Source organism: Phaseolus vulgaris, chromosome 1 (assembly GCF_000499845.2).
Source record: "Phaseolus vulgaris cultivar G19833 chromosome 1, P. vulgaris v2.0, whole genome shotgun sequence".
Lineage (NCBI taxonomy): Eukaryota > Viridiplantae > Streptophyta > Magnoliopsida > Fabales > Fabaceae > Phaseolus > Phaseolus vulgaris.
In genome coordinates this window covers 46,188,013-46,201,928 of record NC_023759.2, presented here as the reverse complement: position 1 = coordinate 46,201,928, position 13,916 = coordinate 46,188,013, and the positions used below count along the sequence as shown (strand labels likewise).

General features: G+C 30.8%; 1 protein-coding gene across 2 annotated transcripts; it reads right to left on the bottom strand.

Annotated features, from left to right (window-relative positions):
• Positions 1–2,275: 2,275 nt before the first annotated feature.
• Positions 2,276–8,583, bottom strand: LOC137814701 (OVARIAN TUMOR DOMAIN-containing deubiquitinating enzyme 5). 2 transcript variants are annotated; one of them, XM_068617572.1, is made up of 3 exons: positions 8,428–8,583; positions 7,480–7,590; positions 2,276–3,339 (listed from the first exon to the last, which is right to left on the bottom strand). In XM_068617572.1, the coding sequence occupies exons 2-3, from the start codon at positions 7,578–7,580 to the stop codon at positions 2,472–2,474; spliced, it is 969 nt and encodes a 322-aa protein (XP_068473673.1). In that variant the 5' UTR covers positions 7,581–7,590; positions 8,428–8,583; the 3' UTR covers positions 2,276–2,471. The 2 variants fall into 2 exon arrangements, with proteins under 2 accessions (XP_068473673.1, XP_068473674.1); XM_068617573.1 differs by having other exon boundaries at positions 7,737–8,429.
• Positions 8,584–13,916: the final 5,333 nt, after the last annotated feature.

The following is a 13,916-nucleotide window of genomic DNA, read 5'->3' as shown; positions in this document are numbered from 1 at the left end:
ACTGAACCTAAGAACAAAACTCAATTTAATCTTGTTGTGTATGTCTGTTTATTTTGGAGCATCTGCTATAAGCCTATGAGGATGAAAGAAATGGGGCTACACAACATGAACAACTCTTTTCATTACAAGATTCGTGACCCTTTCAATTCAGAAAATTTGAAAAGATGGAAGTGATTTAGGAATACAATTAAATGGTTAAAAGTGCAAGATGCGCAACCCCTATATATTAACGAGAAAATCAGCATCCTACATAGTGGCCATGCACGACCGTACAAGATGCACTATACAAATTGCACATCCTTAGCAATTATATTATGTCGCATTCAAATTATAGAAATGTCAGAATTAAATATGCAGAAGGCCTAGATTAATGTTTTCAAGTCCACACATATGGTAAGTATATTGTTTCTGTCATCTCTTTCATTACACTCAAATTTGGATGTGTTTAAACAAAAATTCCTGGCACTTGTGTTTATGACTCAGGAACAAGCAATGCAACTGTGAAATGCTTGTGGATATACACGTTTAGGTAATGGCCAACTTGCATTACCAACAACCGTAGTTACCTTAAAAATAACTATGGTTAAAAACTGTCTGCAAGTGTTTTTTAGATGAATTTCTGGTGAGAGTTCAATATGTTATCGCCACGCACAAAAGGGGCTCTGCACTTGTTATCATCTTGGTTCTTGAAAAGTCGATTTTCTGAATAGTTTGCTGGCATGATACTCTAGTATAAGATGATCCCTGACTTAAAAAATTGGCACTTCTTATATCCAAAATCTTGGTTCTTGAAATGGGAGGAATAAACAAAGATCACTGATGCTTGACGAGTCAAAAACATGAAATGATACTGTGTTGGTTCATTTAATTTCTTAGTTATGAAACCAGAAAGGCTCACAATAATGCATGATTTTCTCCATGTAAGTATGTTTCTGACACAATTTTGTTGATTTTTGATGGGTTCATAGATGGGTTATTCCTGCAACTCAAACCTGACACCTCTATTCCAATATATTCTTACTACCTCAACCATATTTTATTGTGAGTCTACATCTAGATGGTTTGATTAGAGGAATATATGGCAAAAGTGGTTGAGAAAGAGACAAAGATATAAAAGGAATAAGAATATAAAAGTTGTGGACGAGCGTGACTAGGCACTGTTAAGCAATGAATGCGAAGACGGTTTTCAGCATACAGAGTCATGGATTACAGATTAAGGAACTCAGATATTATCTCTCTCTACTTCTTCCGACCACCATGTATATGCTTCAACTTTAACCCTTTCTCAGATGCCAAGAGTTTATATTTACAACCCAATAAATATTAATATTTTTATTATTTATAAAAATTTATAATTTTACTAATTTTAAAAAAAATTCTAACTTTTTTTTGTATATTTTTATTAAGGGGTCTTTTTTTTTCTATAATATTAACACAGTTATGAAAATATCGAAACTCACCAAAATGTGCCATGATAACAACGGTTCAATGTGCATGTCAACTTCATAGGATTCTGTAAGTGGAATCTTTGTCTGAGTACGATCTGCGTTTTATTTTTCTTTCACGTGGTAAACTTCGGTGTAGATAATATTTCACCTATTGCTCTGAAGATTTGTTTCTTATACACCTCTTGGTTAACTACATATCCTTCTATAACAGTGTTGACACATTAACAATGATTTTTTAAATCTTTTGCCACTTCAGCATGTTTATCATAGTGCCAACTTCAAATCTAATTCTTCACTTCCAATCACATAGAAAAGGCTAAATTCCTTTCAACAGTTCTGATCATACAGAGAAGGAAATTCCTTTGGAAAACATGTAATTTGCTTAGATTTATTTTTCAAATTGATGAGAATTAACAGTTAATTCTTCGTAACATTAATTAATTACACTGAAAGTAATGTCCAATTCATTCAATCGTAAACAGTTTCAAACTCTTCATGTTACCTCTATATCACATTCTTTATCTCTCTAACATTACCAAAGCTTCTCCTGAGTAAAAAAGCCCAACAATATAAAAAATGAATTGATTTATAATTTTGACTCAGTTCAATACACAAATTTATACGTAGTCAATCGGTCAATCAGAACAAACTGTTATTGAAACAAGATTATGCAGAAACAATCAGTTTCTAGATTTGGCATTATTACTTATTACTAGCCCCGTTCCTTGGTGAATTCATTCAGCACAACAGAAGTGTCAGTTCAGACAAGTTCACCACGTTATTCAAATCTCGCATCAGTTGAAAATATTACTAAAACGCGCTCAAAATTAAGTAACATGATCATCCACATGAATAATCATCCAGAAAATATGAATTACAGTTGTGAAATGTACAGTTATAGCCATTTCAAAATCACAACTAGGGTTTTAAGAGACCTAAAGTCAAATGCCTGACTGTAAAGAAAAATGATACAAGGCAACATGATAGGCAAGCATCCCTATGATGATAATATGCCCCATTTGATCATGTTGGGACCACAGAATTATAGTGCTCTCCTAGCCCAAAAGCATGCTTATGATAAGAAAGCATGATACTCGAATTAGACAAGCCAGTGCCACCATCAGATTTATACTCTTTGCCCATCTCCACATCTGGGAAGGATCCAGAAAATATCATAATATGCTTCTTCAAGCAGTGAGTTAAGGCACCAAGCTCTAGTTGTCCTCCCCATATAGCTGTGGACTCCACTTCTTTACAGTAATTTTCAAACTTCTGAGCAAGTGATTCATCAGAATCATCCTCAATTAAATTCTCTGACAGAAAAAATGGAAGGAAATCAGATGTATGTTTTCTCATGTAAGCAGCCACCATTTCTCGAAGTTCTTGATATGTATAAGGAGATCCACCACCCGAGAGGACAGCCAGCTGATCCTCAACAGCCCTATAGAGGCAGTGCCCATCAGGCTTTATTTCACAAACAGTAAAACCTAGAGGCTTCAACTTCCTTTCCAACTTCTCGTTTTCAATCATTCGATCGCTTATGATGTCGGTCTGCTCTGCTTGGATTCTTTGCTCTCTTTCTGCTTCTTGTTGAGCTCTTTTGTCTCGCCTCTGTTTGGCCTTGCTGACCTTTGTATGTTCAGGTTGACTAGCAACAGATACTCCAGCTATGGCCTTAACCAAAGTGTCCAAATTGCTCTTTTCATTTCCATTACCACTGCTATAGCCAAATGCAGCCAATTCCTTGGCATGCTTCTCCTTCAGCTTAGTAGAAAGTTGAGAAACTTCTTCCTCCACTTGCTTCTTCTTAGCTTTCTGCTCAGCCTTGCTACCTCTAGCTGCAGCCTTTTTCATCTCAACTTCCTTTTTCTGCAGTTGCGATATCTCTTTCCTGAAAATGTGCAAGTAATGAGGGAAGAATACACATTGCATGAGAACCAGGAGAACACAACATAAGTAACACATACCTTAACATTCAAGTTACTATATTGAGACATGAATCAATTATAAATAAGGATTTGATGAAAAATAATAAACCAAGTTCTTGGAAAACAAAGCACACTTAAGTACATTCATTATCAAGTAGCTGTTGTCAACCATGCAAAACAAATATAGCTAGTAGTAGTGATTCAAACAGTTTATTCAAACTGAGTATGGCCATACTGATACATTAGTTTAAATTTAAAGCATTTTCTCAACTAATAAACCATAAAGTCTTTAACCAACAAATAATGCCTATTACTTCATTAGCTTTTGCCAGTGGAAAGTGACAATTGGCACAAGATTTCGAGAAGCCAAATGCTGAAGGTGCAAACCTAAGTAAATGAAGTGACCCTTGTTATTTTATTTATGTCTCAAAAGAATTGGAAAAAAGCACTTCAAACTATTTGAAAGACTAAAGAACCTGACTAAAACTTGTGACCACTTTGTTTTCTTTGATATCTTATATAAACAATAAACTTTTTATAGCTTTTTGCACTAAAATAGCATCGGAAGATGTTTCAAAAAGTTCAGTCAACATAAAATGGTAAAAGATGTAACGTGAGAAATCTCTAAGCATCAGCTCGAAATAAAGACAAAGCACCACATTAAACTCCAAATCAAAGAATCACACCTTCAATGTTATTACAAAAACACTTTCATAGGAATGGTATTCTAGGGTTGAGGGTTAAGAAACATGCAAAGGAACGTTTTCTAAAGGGGAGATGCCAAGCCAGTAATGTTAGGCATGTTAGATCCAAGTTCAACATATCCTTTGTGTAGTTGTATGATTAATCAGTTAAGTATAAAACATAATTTTATGTGTATCAAATCATGTCATGTCATTGACTAAATGTAAATTTTGTTTAAAATGTGCTTCGTCTGACAGACGCAAGTGTTGTGCACATACATTGTCTGATAAGCTTTTTCTTGTATGGACCCAAATGATTATACTTGGTTAAATAAGTTTTTGCTTCAGTTACACGAAAACTATACTTTGTCTCATAGACACGAGACTAAAACATTTCACAATGCATATCAAACTTTAATAAATGTGTATTGTATGCTTGCAAGGATTACACGTTTCTTCATTCTTTGAAGAAGATCTCGCAACACCTTGTTAACATCATGACCTTTGAAAAATGTGTTGAGGGCTACTTCATTCAAACAACTTTTTCTTGAAAAGACAAGATGTCAAGTTGCAAAGTCAGTAACTTGTGTCAGGTCCTGCGCTTTGATCAAAAGATGGAGAGAAACCACCTGCCCAAGCCTGTGAAACTCTGCCATGTTCCATAGGTGTTTCCAAAGAAGCCACGTGCATTTAATACTAAGTCGAGGGCCTTTAAAGTGTCTTAAAGCTTCAAAACATGTTCATAAGTAAGAAAAAGTAGTAGCAGAAGAAGACCTCACAACGGCTAAAATGTTGTGCAAAGACTCTTTTCTTTTGAAGCTCTTTGTGCATAAGATCTCTTTGAAGAAGGAAGATTGACGAAAGAACATGCACAAGATCTTAAGCTTCCAAGTCTTGTAGTTGTGAAAAAGAACATTGTTCGTGTGCATTAGAAATCTAGAAAAGTGATAACCCTTGTATACATTGTAAGACGTTACCCCTCTCTTAAGTGAGCGAACCTTTAATCTTTTAAATCGCAATCTTTGTAAACATTGCAGTTTTAGATAAAAGTGGTTGCATTCCAAACAATAGGTAGGAATTACTGCATAATAAATAATACTCTATGTTGAGTCAAGAGTAAGGTTATCAGACTCGAGAATCTACGTAGACTTGTAGGATGCTTATAAACTCAACTCGTAAACCTGACTTGTAAACTCGTAAGACTATTTCATATAAAAATTCAATAAATAAATAAGTCCATAAAATACACCAACATTGCAGAATATGAACCACTACCACACATCTTAAAACTTTATTTGATGAACACAACCAATAAAAAAACAATTTTATCTTAATTTATTTCAACCACACTACAAATAAATAAAAAATCCCAAATGACTCTACTTAATTCCTAAAACACCCATCTGCCATTCCTTATTTTCGATTCACCGCAACCCCGAACAAAAATCACAAAACCCAACCCCAAGCAAAAATTACAAAACCCAACCCCAATCCCAGTCGCGATCAAGAATCGAAGCACCTATTTGAAAACAAAGGTAGAATGTGACAGCAAGGCACAACGGTGCTAGGTGAGGCGACCCGACACAATGCAAGGAGATGTGAGACTATGCGAGACAATGCATAGCAAAACAACGAGACGGTGACTAGACAACGACGAGGCCATGGTGAGTGACGACAAGGCAAGAGCAACAACCAAGAACTCAAATGAAATACAAAGGCAGTACAGGTATGAAACAAAAACGAACTCTAAATCTACACAATGAGCAAAACAACCCATGTGTGACTTGTTCTCAGCTTTTCTCCAAAACTCATTCACTTGGCCTCGACTCGCGAATTTGACTGATTCTATCGAGTTTGTCTGAGTCTTGTTCAAGTCTACTCAAAAACAAGTCTACACACCCATTTATAGACTCTTAAACTTGAAAGAGTTAATGAATTAACTTGCAAGTTTGATAAGTATGGTCAAGGGTAATTGCATTCCAAATAATACTTTGTGTTTAGCCAAAAGTGGTTGTGTTCCAAATAATACTCTGTGTTTAGCCAAAAGTGGCTAAGGTCCTATTCAGTCCTAAACAAAAGTGTGCACTCCAAACAATACTAAGCCTTAGACAAGAGTGACTGTTGTCTAAATAATACTAAATGTTAGCTAGAAGTGTTGATGACCAAATAATACTCGTTTGTATCTTCACAGGTTAGTCTATTTTGGTGGAACTCAATCAGTTGATTGAGAACTAAATGTAATTTGTGCTATCAAATGAACCAGTATAAAAGCACAGTGTAAATCTTTCTTATTCCTTATCTCTTTAGATTGCATGTTATTTAACTATAACTTAAAAATAGGAAAGGATTTTGGAGCAAACTCAGTAGACTCGTTGTGAAATCAGTTAAACTCGCAAGTTTGCAACCGACTTGGCAAGTCAAGAGGGTTTTTGTCTTTAAACCCTAAACGACACCATTTATGAACCTGAAATCAAACAAATCACTTATTCTGCTCGCACACCAATGCACCATCCTCTGTTCGCTTGGTCACACATGATACATCTGTTGCAAAGATTTTTTCTCTTATTTGAAAATGATTTGGAGATTAAGGCAAGCAGTGGCATATATGCAAAGATTTAGAGATTTTTTTTCAACGGAATTCTGTTTTTAAATTCATTTTTTTAAGGCATATCTAGGAGTGGATCAAATTCAACTGGGTGAAATCCAAGTGCATCCTCATCTATTAAAAGTAGAAGTAAAAATGCTCCAAGAAATAGGTTAAATATTGGATGGAAGAATGGGATAGATATAAATGGAAATGGTAAAAAAGTGAAATGTAATTATTGTTCAAAGATTAAATGGAGGAATATTTAAATTCAAGCATTGCCTTGCTGGAACTAGGGAGGATTCTAAGTCTTGTGCCTCTGTTTCAGAAGAAAAAAAATTTTGATGATAACTGTTGCAAAAACTAAGGAAGCTTCATTGAATAAAAGGTTGAATATAATTGATGAAGACCGTGAAGAAACTGAGGGGGTTGAAGAAAGTCAAAATATGTTCCAAGTTAGAATAACCAACTCTGGAAAGTCAACCATTTCACCCACCATTCTTACATCCTGAGTGGCGAGTCCACTAATTATGCTCGTTTGCAATTATGAGCATAGACAAACAGCCCAGGCATGGCATGGGTGCACAATCATGCAATTCTTCAAGTTGACTCGTGATTTTGAATACCATGACATGATAAAACTCCTTTTTATCTTGCGAAGAGGAATAGGAATAAAAGGGAATGACTAAGTAATTCAGATTCCATAATGGGTAAAACCCGTCTCTGTTGAGCTTTAGAGTCAATCTCTATGAGTAAGAGAGAGCATCTACGTAAGACTAAATACATTCACAAAAAAAGGTGAGAGCTGAAGGTGTTGATCATGAAAAGTTAATCACCTGTGCCTTGAAAGAATTTCATCACGAGTCTCTGGCTCAGATGTTTTGTCTGAAATCACTCTGTCATGAGCCTGCTCCTCAATTTCTTGGGTATCCTCCATTGGAGAGACCCTAAAATAAATAAAAGAGGAACATTATACAGTGATAAGAAATCATAACCAAGCCAATAATCATAGTTGAAATAAAATAACAAGAATATATAGTGGCACCAATGAGATCTCCAAAATCTTAATGCATTATTAAAGCCAATATCTAACCTATGTAAACAAGGATCTTTCGGTGCAAGTTATTGAGCCGCAAGAACAAGTTCCCAAAACTAAAAACCAAAACATTAACTAACAACTCGAAGTAGATATGAGTTAATTAGTTAATCTAGTAATACATGGATAGTTATCACAACCATAAACGAGTTTCCACATCAAATACTAGCCCAAAATTGTTCATTACAAGACTTCTGATTTTCACAAATCAAACTTCATAACAAGAAAGGTAACGGGGTTGTCGTTGAAAATCAAATATTAAACCCAAAAAAAAAAAAATGTGAACACAGAATCAGGATTTCCAACTACGACTGACGCGGCCACTCTTGGAGAAACCCGCCCACAATCAAAATAATTTTACAATTCCTGGATTGACGCAGAGCTGCATTCGATTAATGAATCAGAACCAGTCTCAAAGACCAATTTTAACAAAATCCAATCACGAAGTTAGTCTATACATCCCCACTGCGCAAAAGATTAGAACTTAAAAAAAAAATCGAAAAGGGAAGTTCATAGCAGCATTTGCAAACGTTTGGGGGCACTGTGTGAATTTGCTAGCTGATATGATAAAGAAATACAGAGAAATGATGATTGACATGGATTGATAACAGTGAAAATATTAATAATTAATAATAATGAAAGTAAAAGAAAAGTTATTGAGTGCAGAAGTGGAAGAGAAGATGCTTACCTAGCTAGCGCCTACGGCGGAGACGACGATGTTTGTGTCTCACAAAATGCAAACACAAGACAAACCAGAAGCGAAAATTGTGGGCTTGGTCCAATTTCCCTCACTTGGACTTTTTAGGGTTAGCATGGCCCATCAACATTAACTTTGGAAATAATATAACACATTATGGTTTTCTATTTTACAATTACCAATTTACCATACTTGCTTCTCTTATTTCTTTCAAGCACATTCTACTCAAATCTTATGTTTTTAGTATTTTCAATTCAAAATATTTATTGCAGCCAGAGCAATAATGATAATTAGGGAAGTGGGAAATAGTGAAAACAACTTTTAATAGACTTTCGAAAGTTGTAATTGTATGAATTTCACAAATGGTGTAAATGAAAATTCATATTTGATGCATCATAATCATATCTCTTTTGAGTGAAAAGAAACTTGAAGTTAAAGAAAAATATTTCAACCACTAGCCAATTGCATATACACAAATGTATCATTAAGTACACAACTTCCAAAAAAGTGTAGCACAAAATAGTGAGTTTGGAAGAATAACTAATAATTCTGAAAGGGTATATATATTTGAACTTTCATCTAGTAAAGTGTTATGTGCACACAAAATGATAATATACAAAGTCAAAAGTCATATGTAATAATGATCTAACAAAAATGATAAAACATGAATAGTTAGAAAGAGCGTGAACTTCTTGAAAGAAATAAAAAATGAGGGAGAAGGTGAGGAAGTAGAAGAAAACGTTAGAAATGTGATAGTAAATGTTATTGTATGGACTGAGAGTCGTTCTCTCAAGAATCTCTAATATTTGGGTAGATGTTTTATTATCAACCACAAGTTTCATGTGTGATACAGTTTCATGTTAGATATAGTAATTATACTAGTAATTAGGGTCAAAAAAATTTATATCAGTCGTCATCTACTTTGGTAATATTGTCTTCGAATGAATTTTGGTCATCAAATGGAAGACAATGTCCTTGCAAAAGGTAATATGATACCTCGATCAATATTCATAATATATTAGTTATTTGAATACGTACATTATCTTGGTTGAAGTGCATATTGATAGGATCGTAATGAGTCTTTGGTACTGAACATAGATTAACATGAATCGTTAAACTAATAACGATGATATTAAAATAACATTTTATACCGTAATTATATTAATCATATTATAATAAAGAATGTCAATTTGTTTTCCAATAATTAATTTTGGCTAATTGAAATATTTCACCATAAATTCTAATAATACACTAAATGTAAAGAAAAATTAAAGTCCTAGACAAAAATAACCGACATATCTTTATCCTTAAAAAAACAAATTATTATATTGAGTTATTATTTGAATCCACGTAATAAATATTTATTATGCTATATACAATTTTTTAACTATGATGGTAGATTTGTATTATACTTATTCAAATAATAACTAAGATAATAAAATTTTCATATTTAGGAAAGAAGTCACGACACCGTGTATTGTCGTAATAAATTGTTATAATTTTTTTTTTATTAGTGATAGTTCTTCTATTTGTAATTTATACCATGATCTTACCATAAATTAAAATAGGTTTCAAGATATCACAATCAATTTAATATTTATTATTTGCATGTACAATATCTTTTGTTAGGTTCCTCGCAGAGCTTTGGAAAAGGAATAAAATCTAAGCCTAATAGATGTTTTTTTAGAACTAAAGAGTTTTGAACATATTATTTTGGTTTTCAAATAAGAAAATATGTATATCTTATAACCATTTCCCCCTGAAAGATCGTAACGCATATACCCTATTTCCTATATTAATTAAAATATTAATTTTTATTGATTAAAGATTTTACTTAAATTTCAAGATGGCACAATAGAAAAAAGTATCCATATATATAAATTAAGACTTTACTTAATTTGTTTATAAATCGTACATTATTTAAATAAGACTTTACTTAAATTAAGTTTAAGTTTCTATAAGAAAAGACCAACTCGTCATATCAATTAAAAAAATTCTCCAATTATGGATAAGTTCCCATAAAAGAATAATTTCAACTTTCCATATGAAAAAAAAAATTGCTTGTTATGATATTATAGTTAAGGCATTATTTACTTTAACATGTAAGTTTAAAAAAATATTGCAAGTTATCACATTAATTAAAACTTTATTTAAACTTTTTGGTAGTCCCCTAAAAAAATAACTTAGTTGCATATTTTCATAATAATCAGGACTTCATTTATTATCAATTCAAACATTATTTATTCGTAAAAAAAAGTATCCAAATCGACACTTCTTCCGAACTCAATAATAAACAATAAAATCAAATATAAGCAAGCTTTAAATAGTTTTATCTTAATTAATGATATCACCTTAAAAATATTTTAATTAGTTGAGATTTTATTTTTAAAAGTCCCTTTATTTATTTTTATATGTTTTTAAACTTTTTTTTTGTTCTTTATTTTAAATATTGTGAATGATTTGAAACTATAAAACACTAATCGAAAAAACATTTTATGTAAAATTATAATTGAAGTGTAAGGAAATTTAAGGATTTACCCATTTTAGGTTTTATAATTATTATTTGTTTCAAAAAATTATGTTATTGTGTCTATCATTGAACATTTAGTAGCTAATACATAGTAATAGGATTTATATTTCGACCAGATTAAAAAATAAGCATACACTATAAGTTATTTATTTGTTTATATATATGCATACATTATACATAGTAATTTAAAAAAAAAATACTAATAGGTATACTTGGTCAATAGACAAAGTAATATAAGTTTTTATCATAAAATACACTTTTTAAACGGATTTAAAATATCACACTAGATTTTTATTAAACCTAAGTTAAATAGTTAAAATACTCTTAACACTTGTTTAACTGGACTAATTTTTCATCCGTAACTTAACCTCAAACATGATTGAGGAGTAACTTTCAAATTTCATACTCGCATTTATAATATTGAATATTTATTTTGAAGTATATTTGCATTTGTATTTTATGTGTAAAGTGACATTAATATTATTTAATATTTTTCATGTTTTTATGCTAACAATATTAATTACTTTAAAATTTGATTAATTTTCCTCACATCTAATTTTTTTTAATATTAACTATAGTTTTAACTTTTCCTTTTATATATTTATGTCAAAGTTTAGTTATTTTTACTTTAAAAGTTGATGTTTTTCCTTTTTTAAATATTCTATAAATTTTAAAATTGCTATGTTTAATCCTGTGATTTTTTTTTTAGTTTCTATATAAAATATTTCTTTAACTTTTATTCTTTCATAAGTTTAAATCAATATTTTTAGTCTCTGATATTTATTTAAAAATAAATAAACAATATTTATTTTATAGTTCTTAATTTTTTTAGGTGATATATGTGAATATTAATTATATTACAATATTACTATTTTTTTAATTGAAATTGTCATTTAATATTTTGTTTAAAACGTAGATAGTTAATTAGTGTTATATTATAATTTTTTTATTTTTTATTTTTATAAAAAAAATATATTTTAACATACCAAAAACATATTTAAATCTAAATCCAATATCCCTATTGTTTGTGTTTTTATTTATTAAATGAAAAAATCCAGCTAACATATGTAGTGAATTAAAATATATTCATCATAAAGAAAAAAAATTGTAACATTACACGAGTACTACTTTGACAATTTTATATCATGATAATTGTAATTCTAAAAATAATATTATTGTAATTTGATTCACAATTGATTAGTGAAATAAACGGGTAAATTTATCTAGATTTTATAATATTTTTATGATTTTTGTTTTTTAACTTTTGTATATAATTAATAAAATATAATACATAAAAAATTAGGATTCCATAATTATTAACTAAAGATTTGGTATAACACATAACATAACATGTAATAAATTAAAAAAAAATCAAAACTGTTACACAATTTATTTTTCAATCTTTTTCAAGCTTTAAGTTTTTATATTTTAATAACATTTTTAGTCATCATTTCAAAAATTAAAATTTAATTTAATAATTAACTTTTTTTTCCTAAAAAAATTCTTAGGCCAATCCAAGCTCATTCAGCTTCAACTCAGGTAGTTGATAGTCTAATTATAAGTAGATTATGTCTAATTTTTTCAGACATTGTTAGAATATTTGAATTCTAATTAAACCCATCATAAATTGAGTTTGCTATACAATGGTTGAAAAAAAAAATATTTTTTCATTATTAAATTAATGTGAAATATTTTTTTATAAATCAATTAAAATTTAAGAATATATGCTCCTTTATTTGTTATTTTTTTTTATGTAAAGTTAACTTTATTTGGGTTTCCATCACCGTCTTTTCCATAGTAACTTATATTGGTGTAGAAGTTTCTACACAAATCTTCAACTACAAGAATCGATTGTGACATTTAACATCATTTTTGCAAGAAAAAACTTAATTCCAATTCACTTACTATATAAAAAAAGGTCAAATTACGGACTTTTACAATTATTTTAAAATAGTTTAATTAATTAATTATTAGTAGAAAATTTTAATTAATTACACTGATATCTTTTTTGTGTCTATAATAATAACCTTCTTAGAAAGATTTCTGGTGTAATCGATGTGGGTCTAGATAATAGAAACAATAACAGTGTATTTCAAATAACTAAAGAAGTTGTTGTAAGAATCGAAAAGACATAAACATGGTGTAAAATTAAAAAAAATCGTATAATTTAGCCAAAGATCTTTAGTCAAATAGTGCAATTTTTGCATAACGATTTCTTGAAACAGTTAAAGAATATTGGATAACCGATTTGGTCGGTTTTATATTATAGTTACCTAACTACCCAGCACAAGATATCTAAATTCAGTGCAATCTTAGCCATGACAGTGTGCAGCCTACCATCAAATTATACCTTATCCTTCTGCCAATTCTTACTTTCAAGTTGACATTCTCTTCCTCCTTCACTACTTGATACTAAATTTTGATGTGCAAGAATCTAAAATTCTTTGGATTTAGCATTTTCCCAAAGGTAACATGATTGCTCGAAGCCACGTAATTTATACCAAGGGAAATCGAATCGTATTGATGAAATCAACCAAATATCAAAACATATCCATATTTGTTAAGAATCCCTTCCCATGCTCAAGGGCCAAATACAAATCAGATTACACTGTTTGTGCATTGCATGATTCTGATGCCAAGCACCCCAGTGAAAAAGTGGAAATCAATTGGATAAACTCTTATCTTTCTCCACACAGCCTCACAACTCAACACTACAGAAACAGAACCAAACCACATACATACCCCATGTTGCAGAAGTTGGTAAATGTCCAATAGATATAATAAAACATTGCATCATAGACATGGTATTTGGTTAGATTAAATAACGTAAAACTGAATTATTAACATGACCATTTTACTTTTTCTTCATTTCTTATTCTCTTTGAATGTTTTTGTATATCTTAATGAATAAATACTGATACACTCAAACATATCATAGGGCAAGTTGTGG